At 47.6% G+C, this 27,614-nt stretch overlaps 1 protein-coding gene across 3 annotated transcripts in view; it reads left to right on the forward strand.

The window, feature by feature from the left end:
* The window catches only part of PDE11A (phosphodiesterase 11A), a 1,092,065-nt gene that overhangs the window by 1,036,005 nt on the left and 28,446 nt on the right, over positions 1 to 27,614 (forward strand). For 2 of the 3 annotated variants that reach the window (XM_063933388.1, XM_063933391.1), the window contains exons 18-19: positions 502 to 576; positions 9,057 to 9,140. In XM_063933388.1, the coding sequence (XP_063789458.1) occupies positions 502 to 576; positions 9,057 to 9,140 (159 nt within the window). Of the gene's footprint in view, positions 1 to 501; positions 577 to 826; positions 916 to 9,056; positions 9,141 to 27,614 lie in introns of all 3 variants that reach the window. The other variant, XM_063933389.1, reaches the window with a different exon arrangement.

Consider the following 27,614-nt stretch of genomic DNA (forward strand, 5'->3'; position numbering starts at 1 on the left):
ACACAAACACAGGTGCGCCCAGGAGTATCCCAAGTAACTGTGCAATCATCATGTCACATTGTTGCCTATATATATATATATATAATGTAATATAACAGTATTCTTGTACAAGAAAGAATAAGAAATGCAAAGCAGATTGGGTACTGTAATCTCTTGTTATAGGCCTCCTGCCTCATATTCCTACACTATGGAGTTACCCCAGGCACTGTCACATACTGACATTGATGAATCAGTTTCTGCATAGTTTTTAAATTTGAGGGCTCTCCACTCATTCAGTCAAATGTCTTACTCGGCCATCACATCCTGAGGGTAATAGGAATGCATACAAAGAATACTGATTAGCAGCGGGAGCAGGAGCTGGCAATATCTGAGGGAGTGAAAGGTTTGCATACAGGGCTGAGACATGTGTAAATCATTTTACTTGAGAAATCAATGTCCTGGAAGTGTTCAGAACAATACTAAATTACTATACACCATGAACTGATCTTTCTGTATTTCCAGGTGGCGGAATTAGTGACAAGCGAGTTCTTTGAGCAAGGAGACCGAGAACGATCGGAGCTCAAACTAACGCCTTCAGTAAGTGTTGTCTTAAGCGTAGTGAAGAGCAAATACAACAAATACGAATTTTATCAAATAAATCTTAATAACATTCAGTAGCTCCTCACACAGATTCATCAGATGAGATGTACCATAAGGCAGGAATAATACATGACAAGAGACTCAACATTTTAGCACATTAAAATATTTTGGTTAGTATTCTATTGTACTCTACACCAGGATACGCGGCTAGTCCAATGTTATACTATACCTGAGTTCCGCCTTACAGTGTAACAAGACAAGGCCTCCTGTTCCTCTGGGCATGCATGAACCATCACAGCCTGGTCACGGATGCACTGTACACTGGAGGGTGAAGCGGTAAGAGTTCCATTATCACTGGCAGCCGGTATAACCGGGCATCCAAGTATCACTCAGCTGATCTGCTGATAGGTTTTCTGTCAGAATGCCGGCAGTCAGGTGACCGACGCCGGAATCCTGACAACGCTCGGAATCCTGGCGCCGGAACGCCGAAATCCCGAAGGTAAGTATTGGGGTGACATTTAGGATTAGGGCCTAGATTGGGGTGACATTTAGGATTAGGGATTAGATGGGGGATAGCCGTAGCCGCCCACCCCCCACCCCCCTCCCGAGTCTTAGCCCTAGCAGCCACCCCGGTGACTTAGCCCTAGCAACCACCTCCAACTATCTTAGCCCTAGCAGCCACCCCAGGAGGGTTAGGGTCAGGAAAGTTGCAATTCTAATTGTCGGGATGCCGGTGTCGGTCATATGACTGCCAGCATCCCAACCGCCTGAATCATCTATCACACCCATTCTGTTATTGCCCATTTCTGCAGCGGGGTATACTGTGTTCCACAGGGAATACATTGGGGTGTAGAGATGGATCTTGATCCAGAGGCACCAACAGGCTAAAGCTTTAGACTGTCCCAGGATGCATTGCGGGGCCTCCTCTATATAACCCCGCCTCCAGGCACTGTGAGCTCAGTTTTAGAGTTGGTGCCTGCATAAGCAGGTCACTTAACAGGGGAAGCTGCGCCAGGCAGCCCTGAAAAAGCTGTTTAGAAGACTTATGGGGCTACAGCACTTCATATGTCAGTGTGACATACTGTGCTGCGGCTCCTTCACCTCCCCAGCGGCGTCGCATACTCCCGCTGGCTCTGTTCCTAGGTACTTGCGGCGGGGACGCTCCGGTTCCTAGGCACACCACCGCAGACGTTCTCATGGATCGCGTGGCTGCTTCTAAGGGAGGAGGTAAGAGGATCCCCAAGGCGAGACCCGCCGTTAAATCGCATTCCAGTTGCAGTCTAAGGAGATGGAACGCGACGCTGGTATTGACACTGTGGCCGTGCAGGGACCCCGCTATATCCACCAGGGCAGGGGAGCACAGGTCGGATAATACATTATCCATTGTTAATAAGACTCCATAGTACTGAGGACCAGCATAGGGGATAAGGCGCTCGACCTGTAGCCCATCCGCCAGCTCCGGGCGCCATCTACTGCTGGTGTTCCCACCCTGGAGCTGCCTCACACTCTCCCTCACTCCCTGACTGAGACTTTGGGCGCCATCATATCACAGTAGCTGCGACTGGTCTCCGGGACTGCAGGGCAAGATCTCTGTAAATCCGCCTGATTTATCAGTGCCGTGATTCTACAGACACTTAAGTATTCTGTTATATACATCTGGTCTCAGACCGCGCATTGTTATATATATATATATATATACATGTATATATATACTAGTCCAGTGCAGTTTTATTGTCTGACTAAAATAATTATCTGCATTGTCACTGTGACTGTGCGTGCCTGTATCTGCTGTGTGGATTTCACTTTCAGTGTATCCCAGCTGCATCTATCACTGTGTTCTGTACCCTAGGGGACTAGGTGCGTCAGGGTCTATTATATAGTGCTGCGCAGTATTCACAGTTAAGTGTATTTTACTGTGTATTTCAGTCACCTCATACAGCATTTATTCTCTGCTTGTGTTTTGCATTTTCTGAAACGTAAATAGGGGATTCATTTCCAGGTATTATATTTGTCTGGCTATATCGTACTGTTACACTCTAAGGTTTCATTCATTATAATGTCTACCACAAAGGGCGGGATATCCATGGATGCTCCTGTATCATGCAGCGCATGCACCAAGGATTTGCCTGAGGGGGAAGTTTTGAAGGATGGTCTGTGTAATATGTGCCATACATCTCCCAGCCAGCCCGCTGCTCCTGTAACCAATCAGGAGCCACCTTGGGCAGCGTTCTCAACTATGCTCAATATGCTTGTGACACGCCTTACGCCCCCTATGGGACCTCCTGTGCCATTGCAGCCACATATTGTCCGTATGGTAAATCCGCCCTGGGTGTATACTCTGTCTACCCAGATACAACAACTGAATCAATCTTTGGTTAGACAAAAACCAACACCACGTCCCTCTGCGGTGAAGGGGTCATCTAAGCAGGCACCTCACAATTCACTAATATCTCAGATGATACTTCTGATGAGGATGGGGAGTATACTGATCCGTCAGACACAGATAAAGTTGCTTCTGATGAGGAAACTACAACGCAAGTTGATGTCCCTGACCTAGTGGAGGCTATTAAGCTGATTCTACAAATCGATGATGATGTAGATCCCACTACTGCGTCTAAGAAGCCGGATAAATTTAAACGTCAGATGGTAACTAAAGTAGTCTTACCACATTCTGACCATTTGGTAGACGTACGTCAGGAACCCTTGTCTTCTCCAGGAAAGAAATTCTCCCTGTCTAAAACTAGCTCATTGTGTAATGAGTGGGAAAATCCACCGCCGGTGGATTCCCATGTCATCCGTCTTGTGGTGTCATCTACAATGCCTGTCACAACTGTCACCTCACTGAAGGAACCGACAGATAAACACGTCGAAGGATGCCTGAAGTCTATTTACTCCCTTACAGGTGCTGTACATAGACCCACTATTGCTGCCTCCTGGGCCGCAAAAGGAATTGAAGCATGGGTTCAGGCTATAGAGGAAGAGCTGCCTCAGAATATATCTGACACTGCCAGACAATATCTGTCTCATATTACCACCGCCTCCAACTACATACAGGAGGCGTCCTCTGAGGCAGGTGTGATGGCGGCCAAGGCGTCGACTATGTCCATCCTGGCTCACCAAATTCTGTGGTTGAGGTCATGGAAGGTGGACCTGGACTCCAAAAAGATCTTGGAGGTACTCCCTTTTAAGGGAGACATCCTATTTGGGGAGGATCTGAATAAGATTGTAACTGACTTAGCGGCTGCTAAGACTGCGTGTCTCCCAAATACTAATCCTTCAACACAGAAGGCAAAGAGTACCACTTTTCATTCCTTTCGACCTCGAGGGAAAGCAGAAGGTCAGGCATACCTGAGAAAAGCTTGTGCTCCCAAAACCACTAAGCCCAAAGCAAAACAATCCTGGGCTGCCCGTCAGCCTGCTTCCAAATAAGACAAGCCTGCTGCATGACGGGGCGGGCCTCCACCTGGGGGATTCCAGGGTGGGAGGCCGACTTCACTCAGGTCTGGTTTAAGACCACTTCAGACGCATGGGTGTGAGAAGTCGTCTCTCATGGGTACTCAGTCTTTTTCAAGAGACGTCCCCCTCAACAGTTCCAAATGGCGGTTATCCCTTCGGACCCGTTGAAGGTGCAAGCTCTACACCTGGTTGTGCGTTCCTGGAAACAGGAGTAGTAGTGCCGAATTCACTCAGGTCTGGTTTAAGACCGCTTCAGACGCATGGGTGCGAGAAGTCGTCTCTCATGGGTACTCAGTCTCTTTCAAGAGACGTCTCCCTTGCCAGTTCCGAATGACGGTTATTCCTTCGGACCCGTTGAAGGCGCAAGCTCTACACCTGGTTGTGCGTTCCTGGATACAGGAGTGGTAGTGCCGGTACCACTGTCCCAGAGAGGTGGAGGATACTACCCAGTGGGTCTTTCCAGCCTATACTCAAACTCAAATCACTGAACAAATTTGTCAGTGTCCAATTTCCGTATGGAAACACTGCGCTCAATTTTACTGGCCATGGAACCCGGAGATTATATGGTATCCCTGGATATACAAGATGCCTATCTATATATACCTATTGCCATATCGCATCAGCAATATCTGTGGTTTGCTATTGGCAACCTTCATTATCAGTTCCAAGCTCTGCCATTTGGACTAGCCATGGCCCCTTGGATCTTCACCAAGGTTATGGCCATCTGCGTCGTCAGGGAATCACGATCCTGCCGCATCTGGACGACTTGTTGATCCTGGGGAACTCCCAAGATGTCCTCCTCTATCATCTACAACTGACGGTAAACTTCCTACAAGCCCACGGGTGGCTTGTCAGAAGTCCTCACTGCTCCCTGCTTGGAGCATGGTGCACCTGGGGGCACTGCTGGACACTCAGCCAAAGACTGTTTCTGTCTCCAGAGAAAGTCCTGAAACTTCAGGACAGGATAAGATACTTCCTCTCTCGCCCAAGAGTGTCGATACACTCGGCGATGCAAGTACTAGACCTCCTGGTGTCGTCTTTCGACATGGTAGAGTATTTCATTCCCGCCCTCTGCAGAGGTTAACCCTTTCCAAGTGGGAAGGCATGACTCATCGGATCAGTGGGTAACTTTACTAAGATGAGAGTTCTATTTAAGATGGGATGTTGCCCATAGCAACCAACAGGTTCCAGGTATTATCTTCTACAAGATGCTAGATAAATGAGAAGTAGAATCTGATTGGTTGCTATGGGCAACATCCCATTTTAAATAGAACTCCCATTTTAGTAAATTTACCCCCAGGTCTCAAATGATCTCCTTGACTCCGGAGGTTCAACTGTCACTGAGCTGGTGGCTACAGGAACAGTTGAGCAGGGGCCGTCCCTTCTGGATCCCCAACTGGGTCCTACTGACTACGGACGCCAGTCTGCGGGGTTGGGGCGCGGTGTTAGAGCAACACTCTCTCCGAGGTCGGTGGACCAAGGATAAAATCTCTCCTCCCGATAAACATTGTGGAATTGCGGGCAGTGTTCAATGCTTTGACTCTTGCCCTGCCTCTGATACAGAACAGGCCTGTTTAAATACAATCAGACAACGCCACCATGGTGGCATACATAAACCATCAAGGCGGCACTCGAAGCCGCATGGCAATGATGGAAGTGTCAAAAATCCTTCGTTGGGCGGAACGCCATCTGCCAGCAATATTGTCAGTGTTCATTCCGGGAGTCCTCAACTGGGAAGCGGATTTCCTCAGTCGTCAGGACGTACACGCTGGAGAGTGGAGTTTTCATCAGGAAGTCTTTCAACTCCTAGTGGACAAGTGCCTCACGACACAATCACAAAGTTCCGGTCTTCGGATCAAGAACAAGAGATCCTCAAGAAGTGTTCATGGACGCACTGGCAATTCCATGGAGCTATCGGCTGCCCTACGTGTTCCCTCCAGTGTCACTTCTGCCCAGGGTACTACGTAAGTTCAAGCAAGAAGGATGAATACTGCTTCTAGTCACTCCAGCGTGGCCCAGACGGCATTGGTTCTCAGACCTACAGGGTCTATCGATAGAGCGTCCTCTTCTACTTCCTCAACGCACAGACCTCCTCATTCAGGGCCCTTGTGTTTACCTGGACCTGGCCAGACTGGCTTTGACAGCGTGTCTCTTGAAGCTTCACTCCTGAGGGCCAAAGGATTCTCCGAGGCGGTTATTCACACTATGCTAAAGGCCCGCAAACCGGCTTCTGCACATATTTATTATCAGGTCGGGAATTCTTACTTCACCTGGTGTGCTGCTAAGAATTACAATGCTTACAAGTTTAGTACATCAAGACTTCTGGCTTTTTTGCAGCAAGGCCTGGATTTAGGACTTCGTCTGGCCTCCCTCAAAGTTCACATATCTGCCTTGTTGGTGTGGTTTCAGAGAAAACTTGCGTCTATTCGTGACGTTCATACATTCTATGTGACGTTCATACACTCAGGGCATACTGTGGATTCAGCCTCCCTATGTCCCTCCTGTGGCTCCATGGGAACTGTCTGTTGTCCTGAATGCCCTGCAAGAGTCTCCATTTGAACCTCTTGAGTCAGTGGACCTTAAGTGGCTCACAGCCAAGGTCCTTTTCTTATTGGCTATTGCATCTGCCAGTAGGGTATCGTACTTGGGTGCTTTGTCCTGTCGTCCACCCTGTTTGATATTTCATCGTGACCGTGTAGTTCTCCGAACTCGTCATCTTTTCACCTTAACCAAGAGATTGTGGTTCCGGCCTTCATCTCTTCTGACTTGTCCTCCAAAGAGCGGTCTTTGGAAGTGGTAAGGGCTCTCCGTGTTTATTTGGAGAGGACTGCCTCTATCAGGAGGTCAGATACCCTTTTTGTACTTTCTGGTTTCGAATAAGCAGACCTTGGCCAGATGGATTAGAATGGTGATTGCACAGGCTTATGCGCACGCTGGACTCCCGGTTCCTGCTATTAAGCCTCATTCTACTCGGTCTGTTGGACCTTCTTGTGCGGCCCGCCGTGGCGCGTCCGCCGAACAAATTGTGCAAGGCGGCTACGTGGTCCTCAGTGAACGCCTTTGATACTTCTGCCTCCCAGGATGCTTCCTTTGGATGCTGGGTTCTCATACCCGTTAAGGTGCGCCCCCTCCCTTGAGGAACTGCTTTAGGACATCCCCGATGTACTCCCTGTGGAACACAGGGTACCCCACTGCAGAAAAGAAGATTTATGGTAGACTTACCATAGTTAAATCTCTTTCTGCGAGGTAGACTGGGTTCCACAGGGCGCCCACCCTGACGCACTTAGCTTCTTTGGGTTTGCATGGCATTAGCCGCTAGTCCCTTCTCCTGTCGTGAGAGCGTGGTTCTATGTGACTAACATCTGCCTTCTCTTTTACCTCCTTCTGCATTGGTTAACTAAAACTGAGCTCACAGTCCCTGGAGGCGGGGTTATATAGAGGAGACCCCGCAATGCATCCTGGAAGAGTCTAAAGCTTTAGCCTGTTGGTGCCTCTGGATCAAGATCCATCTCTACACCCCGATGTATTCCCTGTGGAACCCAGTGTACCTCGCAGAAAGAGATTTAACTATGGTAAGTCTACCATAAATCTCCTTTTCCTCATACTGTGGCTAAAAATGTCTGTCTGCAGTGCCCGTCAGTGGGGTAATTGGTGGGACGTCTACAGTGTGTAGAGCAGGGGTGAGGGACCTTTGGCCCTCCAGCTGTTGTTGAACTACACATATCAGCATGCCTTTCTACAGTTTTGCTATTTGGCCATGCTAAAAGGGTGTAGTATGGTATGCCGGCGGCCGGGCTCCCGGCGACCAGCATACCGGCGCAGGGAGCCCGACCACCGGCATACCGACAGCGTAACGAGCGCAAAAGAGCCCCTTGCGGGCTCGCTACGCTCGCCGCGCGCCACGCTATTTATTCTCCCTCCAGGGGGGTCGTGGACCCACACGAGGGAGAATATCTGTCGTATGCCGGGCGTCGGAATTCCGGCGCTGGTATACTGTGCGCCGGGATCCCGACATTCGGCAACCTGAAGACCACCCTGCTAAAACTGTTGCAGGGCATGCTGGGATGTGTAGTTCAACAACAGCTGGAGAGCCAAAGGTTCCCCACCCCTGGTGTAGAGTAATATGCCTCAACTACCACACAAACACAGTCATAAACTATTTTCATTTGAAACACTGTGTAAAGGGCCCCATACACTAGAACGATAATGCCAGATTTCATCTGATTTCGGGCATTCGGCCCAATATATCGGATGAAATCGGGCATCTTGGAGGTGTTTCCAATCCGATGCGCGGCCCCTGTGAGCATCGGATCGGATCCTCCAGATTGAATGTGCTGCACATTCAGTCTGGTCCGACCCTGCAGGCATGGCTGGGATCGTCCAGGACCGCCCAAGATACATTGTATGCAAAATGACAGCATACAATGTATCTTGGGCGATCCTGCCCCCCGGGAGGCTGCTGGGGGTGATTGCCTGCGACATGTCAGACGGACATGTCGCGGGTAGTGTATGGGGCCCTTGAATCTTACATGTGTGCATAATCCAAACTACATGTTACCGACAGAAAGAGCATTGACGTCATTTAGTGCCAGAGACAAAAATGCCAAGCTGTTCTATTGATGGAAGATGAGTAGCAAAGGTACAGGTTTTATGGTGTTATATTGGGACAATGCTTACATATAAAAAAAAAACCCTGTTGCTATAGTATTCAACCTAACACGGTTTCTCAAACTTGCTTCTCAATTCAAAAGTCTTACTTTCTTTATTTATGTTAATCTGTCGTATTTACGGCGATGTTAAGATGCACAGGACTAGAATTAACCAATTAGAGCATTGCAGCACAAAAGTTATCAGATTGCATAGCAATATCAATAGCACCAGAATATGACTGGGATCTGCAGCTGTAATAAAGCAAAGTTCATATGTCTGACTTGTTATAAGTAAGATGCTGCCAATTCACTCTTGAGGATCTGTCCATCAAAGTATAAAATATGTTAATATATCTCTGTTTCACTCAACAGGCTATTTTTGACCGTAACAGGAAAGACGAGCTTCCTAGATTGCAACTGGAATGGATTGACAACATTTGTATGCCTCTGTATGAGGTAAGTCATGGCGGACTATTAGATAATTCTGCTTTTATTCATCTGTGATCCAGCTTGCAGCTGCATTCTTTGGGAATGATGCAGCATTGCATGCAAGAGCATTTTGCAGATGGATCGTGTGACTTTTAGCACTGTGCATGCTCTGCAGCCAAGCATTAGCAACTAAGGGCCTGATTCATATATGTATGCAAACCGAATGGTTTGTGTATAAATACAATGTTTGGGGGTCTGCACAGGCACAAGACTCGTTATGCGCATGTGCAGACCAGGTTTTACGATATTGCTTGCAGCCCACTGTCAAGAGAAAAGCTGCGTCGCTTGGAGGGCGGAATGGCGGCGGCCACGGCACCGTTCTTCAAAACGGCATTTTGAAGGCGTGTCGGTTCCGGGAATTGTGTTGTTGGACACAGACTTCCTGGACCCCAGTATCCGGATCCGCCGGCCAGCCTGGGTAAGCTTCAGCTTGCGCAAGCTGTCCGGTGCCTGTAACCATCATGAATGGTCGCAATGGTGATCCGAGGCTGCATCCTCAGACTGCTAAGTGTTCTGAGAGCGTGTTGTGGGAGTGTATATGGAATTGCATGGAATAAACAAAGATCTGTTTGATTTTGGACAGATCTCCTGCACCAGCTACAGGGCTGGTGCAGATGTGCGCTGCACATGATGACAGCTACAGATGTGCCCTCATACACTGTGGCCTCAGCTGGGCCACACAGACGCGCCAGGTCCCTAGGAGACTCTGCTGTGCTGGGTGCTCAGAACATGGGTTTTATTTGCACATCTAAAATAACTGGAAGCAATAAAATGACTTTGCTAGACTGATCAACTGATGTGTGACGTGTGTACAGCTGTGTGCGAATGAGTCTGAATCTGTATATAAAGTTAAACAGGGCCGAAACTAGGATTTTTGGCGCCTGGGGCGAAGCAGTAATTTGGCGCCCCCTATGCACATAAACACACACTTTGGAACCATGTCAAAAACACAGTAATAAACATTTGACAAAGTCACAAACAGCACCGTCAGGGTGCATCCAGCACACATTCCCTAGGAAAATGGATAGGAACACAAGAAAACTAACATGCACCTCAGATACAGTATTGTGGGGGACTCTGACTGGCCAACTGCTGTAGGACTACAAAGACTAGCATGCCAGTCAGGACCTAGGGCCAATTAAAGAGGAGGAGTACCAACTTTCTGTGTAGGGGGACACACAATGTGGGTTATCCTGGCTGCAGAGAGGAGTCCCTAGGACTGGCAGGTGTTATATACCTGATATAAGCCATGCAATCACTGTATCACACACACTGGGGGGTGACTCCAACTGGCCAAATGTTTCAGGACTACAAAGCCCTGCATGCCAGTCGGGACCTAGGACAACTCTTTGAGAGGCAGCAGCTGTCCTGGCATATAGAGACCTCACCTCAGACTAATTATCATCTGCTGCTGCTTCCTTTCACACTTTCCTTTTCTAGCGGAGCTGCTATGCAGGAAGGGGGAGGCGCTGAGCATTAGGGCCAGGGGCAGATATAGATTACACAGGCACAGGAGTGTGTGAATGGCCACCCCCGCCCCATTCATAAGTGTTCTAGTTGCTGGGGTGGGTTTTTTCCCAGTAGTCCACATTGGTGGTACTGAGGAGTAGGGGATCTGCACCAAGGGCTCTGTCTGGGACCTGGCAATAAGTAGCCCCTTAGGATCCTGTCCTCATCTGGTGGAGCTGCGGGAAGGGTGAGGCGCTGGGGAACAGGCCTGTGGGTGGGCAGACAGCGCTTATACAGGCACAGCAGTGTGTGGGCGGCCATGGACAATGCTTAGGAAATGTAAGGGGGCAGCTGGAGAGTTCATGGTCACCGCCCCTGCCTCATTCATTAGCGTTCTAGTTGCCGGGGAGGGGGGGAGTTTCCCAGGAGTCCACATTGGTGATGCTACGGACCGGGTACCTGCAGCGAGGGTTCTTGGATCTGGCAGAAGGGCTGAGAAAAAGGAGGGGAGGCAGAGTACCCATCTCTGCACCCTCTCAGATTCTGCACCCGGGGCACATGCCCCCTTAGCCCCCCTAGTTGCGGCCATGGTATGAAGTGCTATGATTCGGCAGCCACAGCTTTTTCTTATGCCAGGTTCTGTTGTTCAAGTTTCTACATGGTCAAAACTAATTCCAGTGCAGTTACAGTTGCAGCCAGCATGTATGGTACACTGATGAGTGGTCTTTTGCCGCATCTGTGTAGATAAGATGCAACATGTAAAGAAAAGGCCGGCACCTCTCGGAGTGGCTCTTTTGTGTCGGGCGTCTCTTGCCATATGACGTATTGGGGCTAGGTGTGTGAGGACACACCTGTACTTCCACTAGGTGATGGATAGGGGAGATGTGGACACATATATACTGTATGCATTTATTTCTGCACACGCAGTGTGGCCAACTAGCGTGCAGCCTTGCATCCTCCCCTATATATGTATACGTTATATATAGGTCCACCATGAAGCTTCTATCATTTCCTATTAGGTATACTGTTAGGCCACGTACCCAGTACAATGATATTGCCACGATTTGTCATTTCCGGGCAAATGCATTTCTCTGACGTCCTAGAGTATGCTGGGGACTCCGTAAGGACCATGGGGTATAGACGGGCTCCGCAGGAGACATGGGTACTATAAAAAACTTTGGGTGTGCACTGGCTCCTCCCTGTATGCCCCTCCTCCAGACCTCAGTTAGATCCTGTGCCCAGAGGAGACTGGGTGCATTACAGGGAGCTCTCCTGAGTTTCTCTGAAAAAATAATTTTGTTAGGTTTTTTATTTTCAGGGAGCACTGTTGGCAACAGGCTCCCTGCATCGTGGGACTGAGTAGAGAGAAGCAGACCTACTTAAATGATAGGCTCTGCTTCTTAGGCTACTGGACACCATTAGATCCAGAGGGAGTCGGAACGCAGGTCTCCCCTCGCCGTTCGTCCCAGAGCCGCGCCGCCGTTCTCCTCACAGAGCCGGAAGATAGAAGCCGGGTGAGTATAAGAGGAAAGAAGACTTCAAAGGCGGCAGAAGACTTCAGATCTTCTCTGAGGTAACGCGCAGCTCCCACACACAACACACACGTCAGGCACTGATGGGTGCAGGGCGCAGGGGGGGGGGGCGCCCTGGGCAGCAATTTTAAACCTCTAGGACACGCTAAAATGAATATATAGGCTCCGAGGGCTGTATATAGTAAATCCCCTGCCAGTATTTAAAAAATCGAGTGGGACCGAAGCCCGCCACTGAGGGGGCGGAGCTTGATCCCTCAGCACTAACCAGCGCCATTTTCTCCACAGACACTGCAGAGAAGCTGGCTCTCCGGACTCTCCCCGGCTGAACACGGTGACACAGGGCAGAAAAGAGGGGGGGGGGGGGGCACTTGTAAGGCGCAGTGGGTGTATTATATGCACATAATTATATAAAAGCGCTATTTATCTGGGAATTGGTTTTCCAGTGTCAGTTGGTGCTGGGTGTGTGCTGGCATACTCTCTCTCTGTCTCTCCAAAGGGCCTTATTGGGGATCTGTCTCCATATAAATATCCCTGTGTGTGTGGGGGTGTCGGTACGAGTGTGTCGGCATGTCTGAAGCGGAAGGCTCTTCTAAGGAGGAGGTCGAGCAGATGATTGTGGTGTCTCCGTCGGCAACGCCGACACCTGATTGGTTGGACATGTGGAATGTTTTAAATGCAAATGTGACAACATAAAAGGATGGACAAAGCAGAGTCTAGGGAAAAAGCAGGGAGTCAATCCATGGCTTTGACTGTGTCACAGGGCCCTTCAGGGTCTCAAAAACGTCCCCTATCCCAAATAGCAGACACTGATACCGACACGGATTCTGACTCCAGTGTCGACTACGATGATGCGAGGTTACACGCAAGGGTGGCAAAAAGTATTCATTATATGATTATTGTAATAAAAGATGTTTTGCATATCACAGATGACCCCTCTGTCCCTGACACGAGGGTACACATGTTTAAGGAAAAGAAACCTGAGGTGACATTTCCCCCATCTCATGAGCTGACAGCCCTCAAGGATCCTGCTGATCGTAGACAGGAAACGACTTTAAAATCAATTTATACACATACGGGTGCCTTGCTCAGACCGTCAATAGCATCGGCTTGGGTTTGTAGTGCGGTAGCAGCTTGGACAGATACCTTGTCGTTGTCAGCTGATATTAATACCATAGATAGGGATACCATTTTATTGACCTTAGGTCACATCAAAGACGCAGTCTTATATATGAGGGACGCTCAGAGAGACGTCGGCCTACTAGGTTCAAGGGCCAACGCCATGGCGATTTCTGCTAGGCGAGCACTGTGGACCCGCCAGTGGACGGGTGATGCCGACTCAAAGAGGCATATGGAAGTTTTACCTTACAAGGGTGAGGTTTTATTTGGGGAAGGTCTCGCGGACCTGGTTTCCACAGCTACTGCGGGTAAATCTACTTTTTTGCCTTATGTTCCCCCACAGCAAAAGAAAACGCCACAGTATCAGATGCAGTCCTTTCGGTCGCATAAGTCCAGAAGAGGTCGGGGCTCTTCCTTCCTCGCCAGAGGTAAGGGTAGAGGGAAAAGACTGCCTGCTACGGCTAGTTCCCAGGAGCAGAAGTCCTCCCCGGCTTCTACTAAATCCACCGCATGACGCTGGGGCTCCACTGAGGGAGTCCGCACCGGTGGGGGCACGTCTTCGACTCTTCAGCCAGGTCTGGGTTCTGTCAGACGTGGATCCTTGGGCGATGGAAATTGTATCCCAAGGCTACAAGTTGGAATTCGAAGACGTGCCTCCCCGCCAATTCTTCAAATCGGCTTTACCAACGTCTCCCCCAGAGAGGGAGATAGTTTTAGCTGCCATTCAAAAGCTGTGTCTACAGCAAGTGATTATCAAGGTTCCCTTAATACAACAGGGAAAAGGGTACTATTCAACCCTATTTGTGGTCCCGAAACCGGATGACTCCGTCAGACCCATTCTAAACTTAAAATCCCTGAACCTGTACTTAAAAAGGTTCAAGTTCAAGATGGAATCGCTCAGGGCAGTGATCTCCAGCCTGGAAGGGGGGGATTTTATGGTGTCACTAGACATAAAGGATGCATACCTTCATGTCCCCATTTATCCTCCTCATCAGGCGTACCTGAGATTCGCTGTACAGGACTGGCATTACCAATTTCAGACGTTGCCGTTTGGGCTTTCCGCGGCCCCGAGGGTTTTCACCATGGTAATGGCGGAAATGATGGTACTCCTGCGCAGGCAGGGAGTCACAATTATCCCGTACTTGAACGATTTCCTGATAAAAGCGAGATCAAAGGAACAGTTGCAGAAAAGCGTGTCGCTCTCCATGAGAGTGCTGCAGCAACATGTCTGGATCCTAAATCTACCAAAGTCACAGTTGGTTCCAACAACTCGGCTGTCTTTCTTAGGCATGATTCTGGACACAGAACAAAAAAGGGTTTTTTCCCGATGGAAAAAGCCCAGGAACTCCAGAACATGGTCAGAGACCTGTTAAAACCAAAAAGAGTGTCAGTCCATCAATGCACTCGAGTACTGGGGCAAATGGTCGCGACCTACGAGGCCATCCCCTTCGGCAGGTTTCATGCGAGGACTTTTCAGTGGAACCTTCTGGACAAGTGGTCCGGGTCCCAACTTCAAATACATCAGAAAATAACCCTGTCCCCCAGGGCCAGGGTGTCTCTCCTGTGGTGGCTGCAGAGTGCTCACCTTCTAGAAGGTCGCAGGTTCGGCATTCAGGACTGGGTTCTGGTGACCACGGACGCGAGCCTCCGAGGATGGGAAGCAGTCACACAAGGAAGGAATTTTCAGGGCCTGTGGTCAAGCCAGGAGGCTTGTCTACACATCAACATACTGGAATTAAGGGCCATATACAACGGCCTACGACAAGCGGATAATCTTCTTCGCGACCTACCGGTTCTGATTCAATCAGACAACGTCACAGCCGTGGCTCATGTAAACCGCCAAGGCGGGACAAGGAGCAGAGTGGCAATGGCGGAAGCCACCAGGATTCTGTGCTGGGCAGAAAATCACGTAAGCACTCTGTCAGCGGTATTCATTCCGGGAGTGGACAACTGGGAAGCAGACTTCCCCAGCAGACACGATCTCCATCCAGGAGAGTGGGGACTTCATCAAGAAGTCTTTGCAGAGATAACAAGTCTTTAGGGACTTCCTCAAATAGACATGATGGCATCACGCCTCAACAAGAAGCTGCGGAGGTATTGTGCCAGGTCAAGGGACCCTCAGGCAGTAGCGGTGGACGCTCTGGTGACACCATGGGTGTTTCAGTCGGTCTATGTGTTCCCTCCTCTTCCTTTCATCTCAAAAATATTGAGAATCATAAGACGAAAAAGAGTACAGACAATACTCATTGTTCCAGATTGGCCTCGAAGGGCCTGGTATTCAGATCTTCAGGAGATGCTCACAGAAGATCCGTGGCCTCTTCCTCTCAGGGAGGACCTGTTGCAGCAGGGACCCTGCGTGTTCCAAGACAACCGCGGTTACGTTTGACGGCATGGCGGTTGAACACCGAATCCTAGCGGCGAAGGGTATTCCGGAAGAAGTCATCCCTACTCTGATAAAGGCTAGGAAGGAAGTGACGGCGAAACATTATCACCGTATCTGGAGGAAGTATGTATCTTGGTGTGAAGCCAAGAATGCTCCTACGGAAGATTTCCACTTGGGCCGTTTTCTCCACTTTCTACAGACAGCAGTGGATATGGGCCTAAAGTTAGGCTCCATTAAGGTACAGATTTCGACCCTATCTATATTCTTCCAGAAGGAATTGGCTTCTCTCCCAGAAGTCCAAACTTTTGTAAAGGGAGTGCTACACATCCAGCCTCCTTTTGTGCCCCCAGTGGCACCATGGGACCTTAACGTGGTGTTACAGTTCCTAAAATCTCACTGGTTTGAACCTCTTCAAACAGTTGAATTTCTCACTTGGAAAGTGGTCATGTTGTTGGCCTTGGCATCTGCAAGGCGGGTGTCCGAATTGGCGGCCTTATCTCATAAGAGCCCCTATCTCATTTTCCATGAGGATAGAGCAGAGTTGAGGACTCGTCCTCAATTTTTGCCTAAGGTGGTGTCATCGTTTCATATGAACCAACCTATTGTGGTGCCTGTGGCCAGGACGGCTCGGGTTAGGAAAACAGAGGCACTGTTTGTCCTGTATGCAGCCAACAAGGTTGGCACTCCTGCTTCTAAGTAGACTATTGCTCGCTGGATCTGTAACACGATTCAGCAGGCTCATTCTACGGCTGGATTGCCGTTACCAAATTCAGTAAAGGCCCATTCCACTAGGAAGGTGGGCTCTTCTTGGGCGGCTGCCCGAGGCGTCTCGGCCTTACAGCTTTGCCGAGCAGCTACTTTATGGGGTTCAAACACTTTTGCAAAATTCTACAAGTTTGATACCCTGGCTGAGGAGGACCTCATGTTTGCTCAATCGGTGCTGCAGAGTCATCCGCACTCTCCCGCCCGGTTTGGAGCTTTGGTATAATCCCCATGGTCCAACGGAGTCCCCAGCATCCTCTAGGACGTAAGAGAAAATAAGATTTTAAACCTACCGGTAAATCTTTTTCTCCTAGTCCGTAGAGGATGCTGGGCGCCCGTCCCAGTGCGGACATATTTCTGCATGACTTTTATATAGTTATTGCTTACATAAGGGTTATGTTACAGTTAAGATCAGTCGTTGGCTGATACTGTTTTGTTCATACTGTTAACTGGTTGCGTATATTCCAGGTTATACGGTGTGGATGGTGTGGGCTGGTATGAATCTTGCCCTTGGATTAACAAAAATCCTTTCCTCGTACTGTCCGTCTCCTCTGGGTACAGTTTCTCTAACTGAGGTCTGGAGGAGGGGCATAGAGGGAGGAGCCAGTGCACACCCATTCTAAAGTTCTTTATAGTGCCCATGTCTCCTGCGGAGCCCGTCTATACCCCATGGTCCTTGCGGAGTCCTCAGCATCCTCTACGGACTAGGAGAAAAAGATTTACCGGTAGGTTTAAAATCTTATTATTGTACAGTGTGTCCCTACCACTGCGCGCTCCCGCGGGTCATTAACGATATCTTAAGGTTTTGACGTGCTGCACAGTTAATCAGAAGACATCGTTAACGATGGCCAGGGCAGTATAGAGCCTGGCTGTGCCCAGGTACTTTTCAGGGGGCGTGGTGTAATCACAGGAGGCGTGGCCATGCATCCTTAGAATAAAAATACAGGAAAAAACTAAGCGCCTCCATGGCCACACTGCAGCCCAGAACACAGCAGCGTAGGCTAGACTGAGAAGAGCTAGAGCTGATGCTGCCAGGTAAGGTGGGGTGGGTTCGGGTAATTAGTACCCCTCCTCCCAATGCCCCTGCTGGCATTTTACATTGTCCCGTCATACCACTGCATCGTGTAGTGTGTACACACTGTACAATATGTTGGTCCATCAGCTGGCATTTTGGCCCGTAAGGTGGCATATAGGTCCGAGAACACATCGTTCTTATGTGTACCCAGCCTTAGACACTGTCTGTTGATTTACCAATACGGTGCCAAGAAGAAACTGCCTGCTTCATGCCTGCTGCAGGTAGTGACAGTGGATGTTTTACTGGTGTGATGGCTTTTGTGCTGCTACTTTATATATTTGCACAGGAAAAGCACAGTACAGAAAACTTTTTAGTTTTGTTTATAATGAAATCTATTTTTCAGTGCAGATTTGTGTGTAAGATAAGTGTCATTTCCATGGGACTCAAGTGTAAAGGAATATAAAATAAATATAACTTAGAGTTACTGTACAAAATATTATATTATAAACAGATCTAATTTATGATCTACAGGACAAGTCAAACAGCAATATTTATAGCTATTATTTTGCTACTTCATTATAAGGGTAACGTCCTTTTTAAAAGGCAGTAGCAATGGAATATTTGTGTTACAGTGGTAGAACGCGCTCCCTGTCACAATGCTTTGATTAATGTCCATGAACTGCGTAATAAAGGTAGAAAACGTTAGTGTTAGTTGCAGAGAGGGCAGATGATAGGGCAGAGCAGACGGGGGGTCACTAATGCCCCCATTCCGAGATAAGCCAAGTCTAAGTGCTACAAACCTCTCCGCAGTCACTTCCTACCAGGATTTCCGTAGGGAACGTATTGATGTCAGCGACTCTTCTCCTCTGCAGTCTGTGCACCATGCTGGGCAGCTATTAGCTTGATGCTCAACTAAAGGGAAAACGCAGCAGCAGGGCTTACAGCCAGTGTTGTTAGTGCCGTAAGGGAAATTGGAAAGCGGATGTCACAGCATCAAGCTGGGAAATTTCTCCTGCATAAAAGTACCAGTTTTTTGTTATTGTTAAAGTCTGTGTAGAGTGTGGGTTGCTTTATCTTATTAAGAAATGGCAGAATATATAGCCTGTTATTAAAGGTTTCCTATATGGTTTATAGCCTATACGCTATATATTGTCCACCCTCATGGGTTATGCTTTAAAGGTGTACAATGGTGTATTTTCTCTTTGGTGGTCATTCCGAGTTGATCGCTCGCTGCCGATTTTCGCAGTGCAGCGATTAAGTGAAAAAACTGCAAAAATGCGCATGCGTATGGTACGCAGCGCGCATGCGCTAAGTACTTTCACACAAAACTTTGTAGATTTACATAAGCTCGAGCGACGTTTTTTCATCGCTCCAGTGATCGTAGTGTGATTGACAGGAAGTGGGTGTTTCTGGGCGGAATCTGGCCGTTTTCAGGGAGTGTGCTAAAAAACGCAGGCGTGCCAGGTAAAAATGCAGGAGTGGCTGGAGAAACGGGGGAGTGGCTGGCCAAACGCAGGGCGTGTTTGTGACGTCAAACCAGGAACTAAACGGACTGAGGTGATTGCAATCTAGGAGTAGGTCTGGAGCTACTCAGAAACTGCATTAATTTTTTTAGTAGCAATTTTGCTAATCTTTCGTTCGCAATTCTGCTAAGCTAAGATACACTCCCAGAGGGCGGCGGCTTAGCGTATGCAATGCTGCTAAAAGCAGCTAGCGAGCGATCAACTCGGAATGACCACCTTTGTCTCTGATGATCACCTGTAATGAATACGGTTTAGGAATAAACCGAAATGTTGGAAACTGTGTTGGAGTCCTGTTTTATTACTGAATTACCAAGTCCCTGAGTGCCACCGTCATTTTGAGTGAAGCCATCTTACTATTTATTCCTCTTTAACATATGTTGGACATGACAACCATGTCTGATGCACAGGGCAACCCCTGTTCTGTTCCCTTCCATCTGAATACTCGCACACTATGCAGAATAGTCCTGAGATAAATGGGACTCAGGGCTGTCTTAACAGCAGTGTAGGCCCCTGGGAAAAGCAATGCACTGAGGCCCCTACCCATCCTCCAGCGGCAGGGGTGGGAGGAGCTATCAGCGGGCGGTAGGGGGTGTTCTATCTTCCACTCAGCATGTAGGAACTGGTGCACTAATTTCTGCTAATTACTCCTTCACTGCATAGATGGTGGGAGATGTGGCGGGAGGGAGAACACTAAACTGTAGAAGGGGGCATTGGGCTAAATGAAAGGTCCCCGTTACATGACTTCCAGGGTAGCAGGGGGGTGTTTAATACGCAGGGGAGGAGTGGATAGTGGAGTGAGCTTAATATTACTCATTTTCCGGTGGGAGGGCAGCATGCTTGACTGCAGATATCTCCAGTTCCTGGAAATTTCTTGGCTTTCATTGGGATAAATAACTAGAGAGTGCCACCTTTCAGGAGGTTCTGGGGACCTGGTGATCAGAGTTCAGGAGCCAGAGCAATCCACCAACGAAAATATAAAACTGCATACCAGGCAGGTGGAGCTGGAGCAGGGACCAGCTGCTGGAAGGCTAATATCTCTGGTTCTGGGCATAATAGAGACAAGCTAAAAGTGGACAGCTTTTGGAGGAAACCGTCAGAAAAACTCTTAGTCAGACAGAACCAGAGATATCTGGCTGTAAAGAGTAATAACAGGCTCAGATGGGGACCACTGCTTTGAAGTTGGATATCTTTGGTTTCCCAGGGTTGATTTTCAGAACCCCTAGAAAAAGGGGACCCACAGCTATCAGCCTAGGGCCCTTAAACTCCTGGGGCCCTTGGGCAACTGCCCACTGAGCCCATACGAAAAGACAGCCCTGATGGGACTTACCTCCAGGACTGTTGAGACATCCTCGGGACCCGGGTACTGAGGGGGCATGGCCAAATACAGGAGGCGTGGCCATGCCCCCTCTGGGGAAAAATATCAATGTAAAAGCAATGGTAAAGCTGGACAGAGCCCTCAATTTGGTACTGCCCTGCCTAAATCAGGATGGTTGGGAACATACATGTCTACATTTCTTCTGACCCCTCTGGGAGAGTTCCCGGAGGTGAATGCAGGTGGATGAAACGCGTCAATATGGACCTGTCCCTGTGGTGCTTCACATATACAGTACAGTGAGAGTAGCCACCAATTCACTAGGAACCAGGACATGACAATATAAATCTGAATTCACGAGCAGTGGTTAGATATAGCCTCTGTAATGTCATTGGGTCTTTATATAAGGGTACAGCCTATAAAGTGGATGCTTCCTCGGTGGGTAGGTAACAGGCCCACTGTATCTGTTAGTATTGGCATTACCTGTTGTTATTGGCATTCTGAGCTTTTCAGCTGATAGCACCAGTTGTGTCTCCTGGGACAGCAGAAGTAAAGGCGTCCAGTCTTACCATCTCCTTTCATTTATTTTTCCTTCTTATTATGCCTCATCACTTTTTTCCTGGCTCGTTCTGTCTAATGCCGGGTGATTGCAGTATGCAAATGAGACGGAGATGCACTGAGTAGTCATTTATAAAGAATGATGGCTCCCAACCAATAGGCTTTTGGCCAATGCATTGAATACACAAACCATATTTTTCTAAAACATGACTGATCTAGGTACATAAATCTAAATTCATACTTCATATGAGGGTTTCTCAGTGATTTCTAATATCCTTATACTATACAGTACCAGTGACTTGCAATCAGGCAAGGCAGAGCCTCTCCGGTCATTCTCCAGTATACTCCAGAGTTTTGCATATAAACATACAAAGAATTTATAATATATTCTGATCATTCTTATAGTCAAACCTCTTAAGTATGACAGGTGAGGCACTGCTTATCTGGTCCGCACATCTCTGATCACAACTCAATTTTCCAGCAGTATATACTGCTGCACCTGTGTATAATGCCCACATGTATCTCGGGCTCATGTATGAGTGTGTAAATCTATCTCTAATACTAGCCAGTGCCTCCCTAACCATTTACCTCACCGCACGTCACTGTACAGTACAGGACAGTAGCATATCTATAATGGGTGCAGGGTGTGCAATGCACACAGGTGCCTGGGTCCAGGCAGGCCCTCACCGGGCACCCTTCTCCTATGTTCTTCAATAGTTGTCTCTCCAGAGTCCTGCATCGGTAGCGCTGCACAAATCACCAGGTGGCCATTTTCCCTGTGATCTGTGCCTGCACAGTAAAGATATTGCTGTGAATATGGTTGCCGCACCATTATTATGGAGTCCTACGCATGCTCAGTAGATTCAGGCACAGCGCCAGAATCTACTCACTTATGCCACAAGCTAGATAGGAGGGGACCCAGACGGAGGCTGCATGTGGACCCCCTCCTTTCTTAATACACCCTTTGTACAAGATACTTTATTTCTTCCTTAGTATCTAATTTCTATTTCTTATCCTATTTAGACAGCATTATTTAATATAAATACAACAGCACACTAACTGGAAGCTAATCTGATATCTATTAATAATTTACTATGAATAATACTGGTGTAGTTGCGGGCAGAGGTGGAATTTGCTGCCTGGTTCTACCTGTTCAACTAATGCATGGGGTTCGTGCATGTATAAACAAAAGCCTGTGCCATCCACTGATTTTACACCATCTGCCACAACCGTCCAGTATCTTATAATGCTGAAACTTGGGAGAGAAACAGACTAGAGTGTGCACCGAGATACAGACCAGAGTGCGCTAGAAGCACCAGAGCAGAGAGCAATACCCCAGGCAGGAAATAGGAATTGCACGGGTTGTGAGCGGTGCAGGGTGCTAGAATGAACACAAGGTCTCCTACAGTATGTAATCCCGTAGCCTTTCTTCAACCAGAGTTTTCCATAGTGTGTCATAATATAACAGTAAATTGGACTCGGCATATACTGGGTCACACCAGGCTGCCTTCTCTCCATGCTTGCCACCTCCAAGCCCTTATATTGCCCCTTCCCTTCCCTCTGTATTACTTACCCCGTTCCAGTGCCAGTTCCCAATGCGTATTATCCTCGTGACACAGGACGGGTTGAGTATGAAATACACGCAGACAGGATGCCAATGGTCACATGACAGTCCGCGGCATCCTGATAGGACAGCTTAGGGCTGCTCTTGGCCGTAACACCGGACTTTGCTGTTTATATAATGAATGAGTCCCTTTTGGGACTGCAGGATTTTTGACATCCACCTGAAGCTTGGACCTGAGTAATCGCTCTGTATATATTCATGTACACACACCCTTGATTGATGACTGAAATGCATAAGTTCAGGGAAAACACTTTATATATTCTTCCAATAATAATATTTTTTCAGGCAAGATATTCTGATAAAAGAGTCCGTGTCTTTGTATGACAAGGACAACGCTGCCCTTAAAAATGAGAAATATTCATCCAACTCATAACATATTTTCCATTGCATTTATAGTCATAGGAGTACTTGTTGATGGCGCTAGGTGATAAACTATCCTGCATATATCTGAATGACAGTATATGTAACACGACAGCGCAGCTCAAAATAGAAGATTTTACAATATCTGTACACCTTCTGATAGGCAGTATAAAAATAAATCTGCAGACTGTGTTGAAAAATTATGGAATTACCTTTCTGCCTCTCTCTGGATGTGAAATCAAAAATGAAAACAAAAAAAAATGAAATGAGTTTTGCGCCGCTCGTTTACACCGCTCTCAGATAAAACGCCTTCCCCCCGTGAATAGCAGTCTAAGATTATACAGAGACAAAAAAAAACAAAAGATACAAAATAGAGGAGATATGATATATTGCAATAAAAAAAAACTGAGATGCACATGAGAACAGATAAAATGAATAACAATTCAGACAAGTTAAGATTGAAAAGACAGCAAAGAAAACAGACTGGAAGACACATTGAAAAGATGATGAATGGATGACTGTATTGCCGTTCTATTTTCAGGAAAGACAAATAGCAAAATATACCGCACCAGAAAGGAACTAAAAACAGTGATGGATGGAGCACTACAGCTTCAAAGGAGACTTAAACATATTAGAATCCTTTGGCAATGAAGGCTACTGCCAGGTAGATCAGGAGCGAGTAGCTCTGGATACGAGATTAATACCACTGGAAAAGATTTCTTAAGAGCTTTTACTAACAGAAATGAAGGACATTGATTGCTGCTCAATATAAAAGGCTGAGGAGAATAGCTCCTGTCAGCTCATACTTGACGACATAATCCTTAAAATGTAAGATCTCTCGTTAAATATAAAACGTCAGATCTCTACACAATATTTGGCAAATACCTCTGGTGATGTTTAAATGCAATAAAAGAGCAGTTTTCTAGGAAAATAATAACTTGGCTTAAAGAAAAATAGAGATAAGATACAAGGTGACCTGATATGAACACTTCATTACAGTACATGTACATGAGCATGTAGTGAAAAGGTCAACATTGTTATGACTCATGTCGACAACACGTCGGCAGTTACATTGTTGACATAGTTAAAATACCAGCAGAAAACTTCAGGGCATTCTCAGAATGGTGACATTAGGGTTAAGGTTCAGACGGGAGGGTAAGGGTTAGGCTGTGGGGGGTGAGGTTAGAGTTACTCTATAGCAGGCATTCCTACTCTCGATCCTCAAGGTACACTAACAGTCCACGTTTTAGTGATATTCATGCTTGAGCACAGATGACTTAAATCGTACCTCAGTTATTTTGATGTAACCATTTCTGCTGAACCTTGGATAGCACTAAAACCTGCACTGTTAGTGTACCTTGAGGACCAAGGTTGGGAATGCCTGCCCCAGAGGGAGGGGTAGGGGTTAAGAATAGGGCAGAAATATTACCCGAAACGTTAGAGGATCAGAGGTTTGACACGGAAGTAGCAACACATGACCACCAGAACCAGGAAGTGGTGGAGCTTACATGAGAGTGGGTAACGGTTTACCTAAGGTCGCCATTTGATCAGAGTTTATGGAGATCACGGGTGGACATACTTACACACTTCTAAATGTTGGGAGGCATCAACGCAAGACTTCTTACTGGCCTGAGTGCTAGGGGTGTCCTCTCTGAAGGGGCATGGCTATACAGTGGACTGGGTAATCCATATTCCCTTCCCCACCCCCCCACCCCACCCCCACCACACATACCTCTTGGCACCCCTTTGAGGAGGTATGAGCTATGGAGCACATAAAACACTGAATCAGTTACATAATGTCACTCATCCAGTAATTGTAATGCTCCCTGCAGCACCCTCACGTGGTGAGCAGGCCGCTGGCATAAAGGAGAAGCAACTTCTTACATGTGAAGCTGCTGGCTGTTGGTCTCCCATGTTAGTGTTACACTTGGCGTGCAGCACTTGGTAATGAGGTCACAGCCATGCGTCACACTCCCAGTCTGAGGAGGATGATGTCCACACTTTCTACCTGCCATGGTAAGAAGCTGGGGGGTCCACAGAGCTTGCACTAGCCTATATCATGTGAGAAAATAAATTTTTCTTTTACATACATCATTTCTAGTGAAAGTATGTTGTTGACAATGGACTCTATCAATTCAAAACTATGCATTGCCTTCATATAGTGGATGCCCTTACTTGACACATTTTGAAAGTGTTTAATGATGAAATACATAACTGTCAGGGAAGGCACAATAACTTATACAACCACGTATATAGGCCGATGCAGATTGAGACCTACAACACAATATGTAAAATCTCTAGGTATGAGTCAGGAAAACAGGCCACATACATATACACCCATGCAGATTTACATGGAACAGGCACTGCTTGTGTCTGGCGAGACTAGGGAGGGAAGGAACCAGCTGGATGAGGCCAAGTACAGCAAGGGTGTGTTTGCCTGGCTGCAAGCACATGCAGACCTTTATATGATGTGCAACTCTGGAGCTGCAGAGAGTTTGTGGTGCCTTACAAATAATAATGATGATGATGATGATGACCATCACAGGGAGATATAGCCGTGTTATTTGCAGGAGCTTGAATTCAGGTCCAAAAACATGATAATGATGCACTGGTGATCCGCTTGTGATTGGCTGATTGCGGATGCCCCCTTGATTCTACTACGTGCATTCTTGTTGCTGATATGTGTTTTATATTTTATGTGTGCATGTTTTAGATTTTCTTTCTCTTGCACAACATAAATGTTAGGGTTTCTAAGTTTTATTGACGCCTAATAGCGTATACATATTTTGCAAGAAAAATAGGATTTTAATTACCTACGGTAAATCCTTTTCTCGTAGTCCGTAGATGATACTGGGGTCCACATTCGTACCATGGGGTATAGACGAGTCCACTAGGAGCCATGGGCACTTTAAGAAATCAATGGTGTGGGCTGCCCCTCCTACCAGACTCAGTCTAGAAACTGTGCCCAAGGAGACTGGCATACTTCGAGAGAAGAATTTAACTGAACAGTGGTGAGATTCGAACCAGCACACACAAACAAGAGGAAAGCCATACTAACCAAACTGAACAGAAACAGCAACAGCTGAACCAACAACATTACTTAACTAAGTAACATGGCGGGAAACATGAGGCACTGGCTGGGCGCCCAGTATCCTCTACGGAATATGAGAAAAGGATTTACCGGTAGGTAATTAAAATCCTATTTTCTCTTACGTCCTAGAGGATACTGGGGTCCACATTAGTACCATGGGGATGTACCAAAGCTCCCAAACTGGGTGGGAGAGTGCTGAGGTTCCTGCAGAACTGATTGACCAAACATCAGGTCCTCAGAGGCCAAAGTATCGAACTTGTAGAACTTAGAAAACATGTTAGATCTTGGCCAAGTAGCTGTTTGGCCGAGCTGTAAAGCCGAGACACCCCGGGAAGCCGCCCAGGAAGAACCCACTGACCTAGTAGAGTGGGCCTGTACTTTCAGAACCGGCAATCCTGCCAATGAATAAGCCTGCTGGATAGGAAGCCTGATCCAGCGAGCTACAGACTGCTTTGAAGCAGGACACCCAATCTTCTTGGGATCATAGAGAACTAACAGCGAGTCAGATATTCTGTGACGAGCTGTCCTCTTCACGTAGATCCTCAAAGCCCTTACAACATCCAGGGACTTTGTGGTAGCAGAGGTGTCAGTAAGCACCGGAACCACAATAGGTTGCTGACGAGTTCTGAGTCCAGCTCTATCTTCATGAAAAACCAAATAGGGCTTTTGTAAGACAACACCCCCAGTTCGGACACATGCCTTGCGGAAGCTAAGGCCAACAGTGTAACAGTCTTCCACGTAAGAAACGTAACGTCAACCTCCTGTAAAGGTTCAAACCAGTCCGATTGAAGAGACCGCAACACCACGTTAAGATCCCAAGGTGTCGTGGGAGGCACAAAGGCCGGTTGGATGTGCAGATCCACACCTGACTGTAGAAAAAGGAGAAAACGTCCCAATTGAAATTCCACTGCGGGAAATTTCCTGTTTTCACACCACGAGACATATTTTTTCCAAATACGGTGGTAATGTTTTGAAGTTTCCCCCTTCCTAGCTTGGATCAGGCTTGGAATAACCTTGTTCGGAATGCCTTTCCGGACTAAAATCTGACGTTCAACTTCCACGCTGTCAAACGTAGCCGCGGTAAGTCTTGATAGACGAACGGCCCCTGTTGCAGAAGATCCTCTCGCAGATGTAGAGGCCACGGGTCCTCCAGGAGCAACTCCAGTAGATCCGCTTACCAGGCCCTTCTTGGCCAATCTGGAGCAATGAGAATCGCTTGAACCTTTTCCCTTTTTATTCTTTTGAGAATTCTTGGGATCAGTGGAAGAGGTGGGAACACGTAAACCATCTGGTAAACCCATGGAGTCACCAGAGCATCCACCGCCACTGCTTGTGGGTCCCTCGACCTGGAGCAATAGCGCTTTAGCTTCTTGTTGAGACGAGAGGTGGAATTCCCCACCGACTTGTCAAGGACTCAAACACCTGCGGGTGAAGGCCCCACTCTCCTGGAAGGAGGTCGTGTCTGCTGAGGAAGTCCGCTTCCTAGTTGTCTATTTTCTGAATGAAGATTGCCGACAGCGCCACCGCGTGTCTTTCTGCCCAGAGAAGAATTTTTGTTACCTCCGACATTGCAGCTCTGCTCTTCGTTCCGCCCTGTCGGTTTATGTACGTTACGGACGTCACATTGTCCGACTGAACCTGAATGGCTGGATCTTGAAGAAGATGCGATGCCTGTAGAAGGGCGTTGTATATGGCCCTTAATTCCAAAATGCTGAT

The sequence above is a fragment of the Pseudophryne corroboree genome, chromosome 7 (assembly GCF_028390025.1).
Source record: "Pseudophryne corroboree isolate aPseCor3 chromosome 7, aPseCor3.hap2, whole genome shotgun sequence".
Taxonomy (NCBI): domain Eukaryota; kingdom Metazoa; phylum Chordata; class Amphibia; order Anura; family Myobatrachidae; genus Pseudophryne; species Pseudophryne corroboree.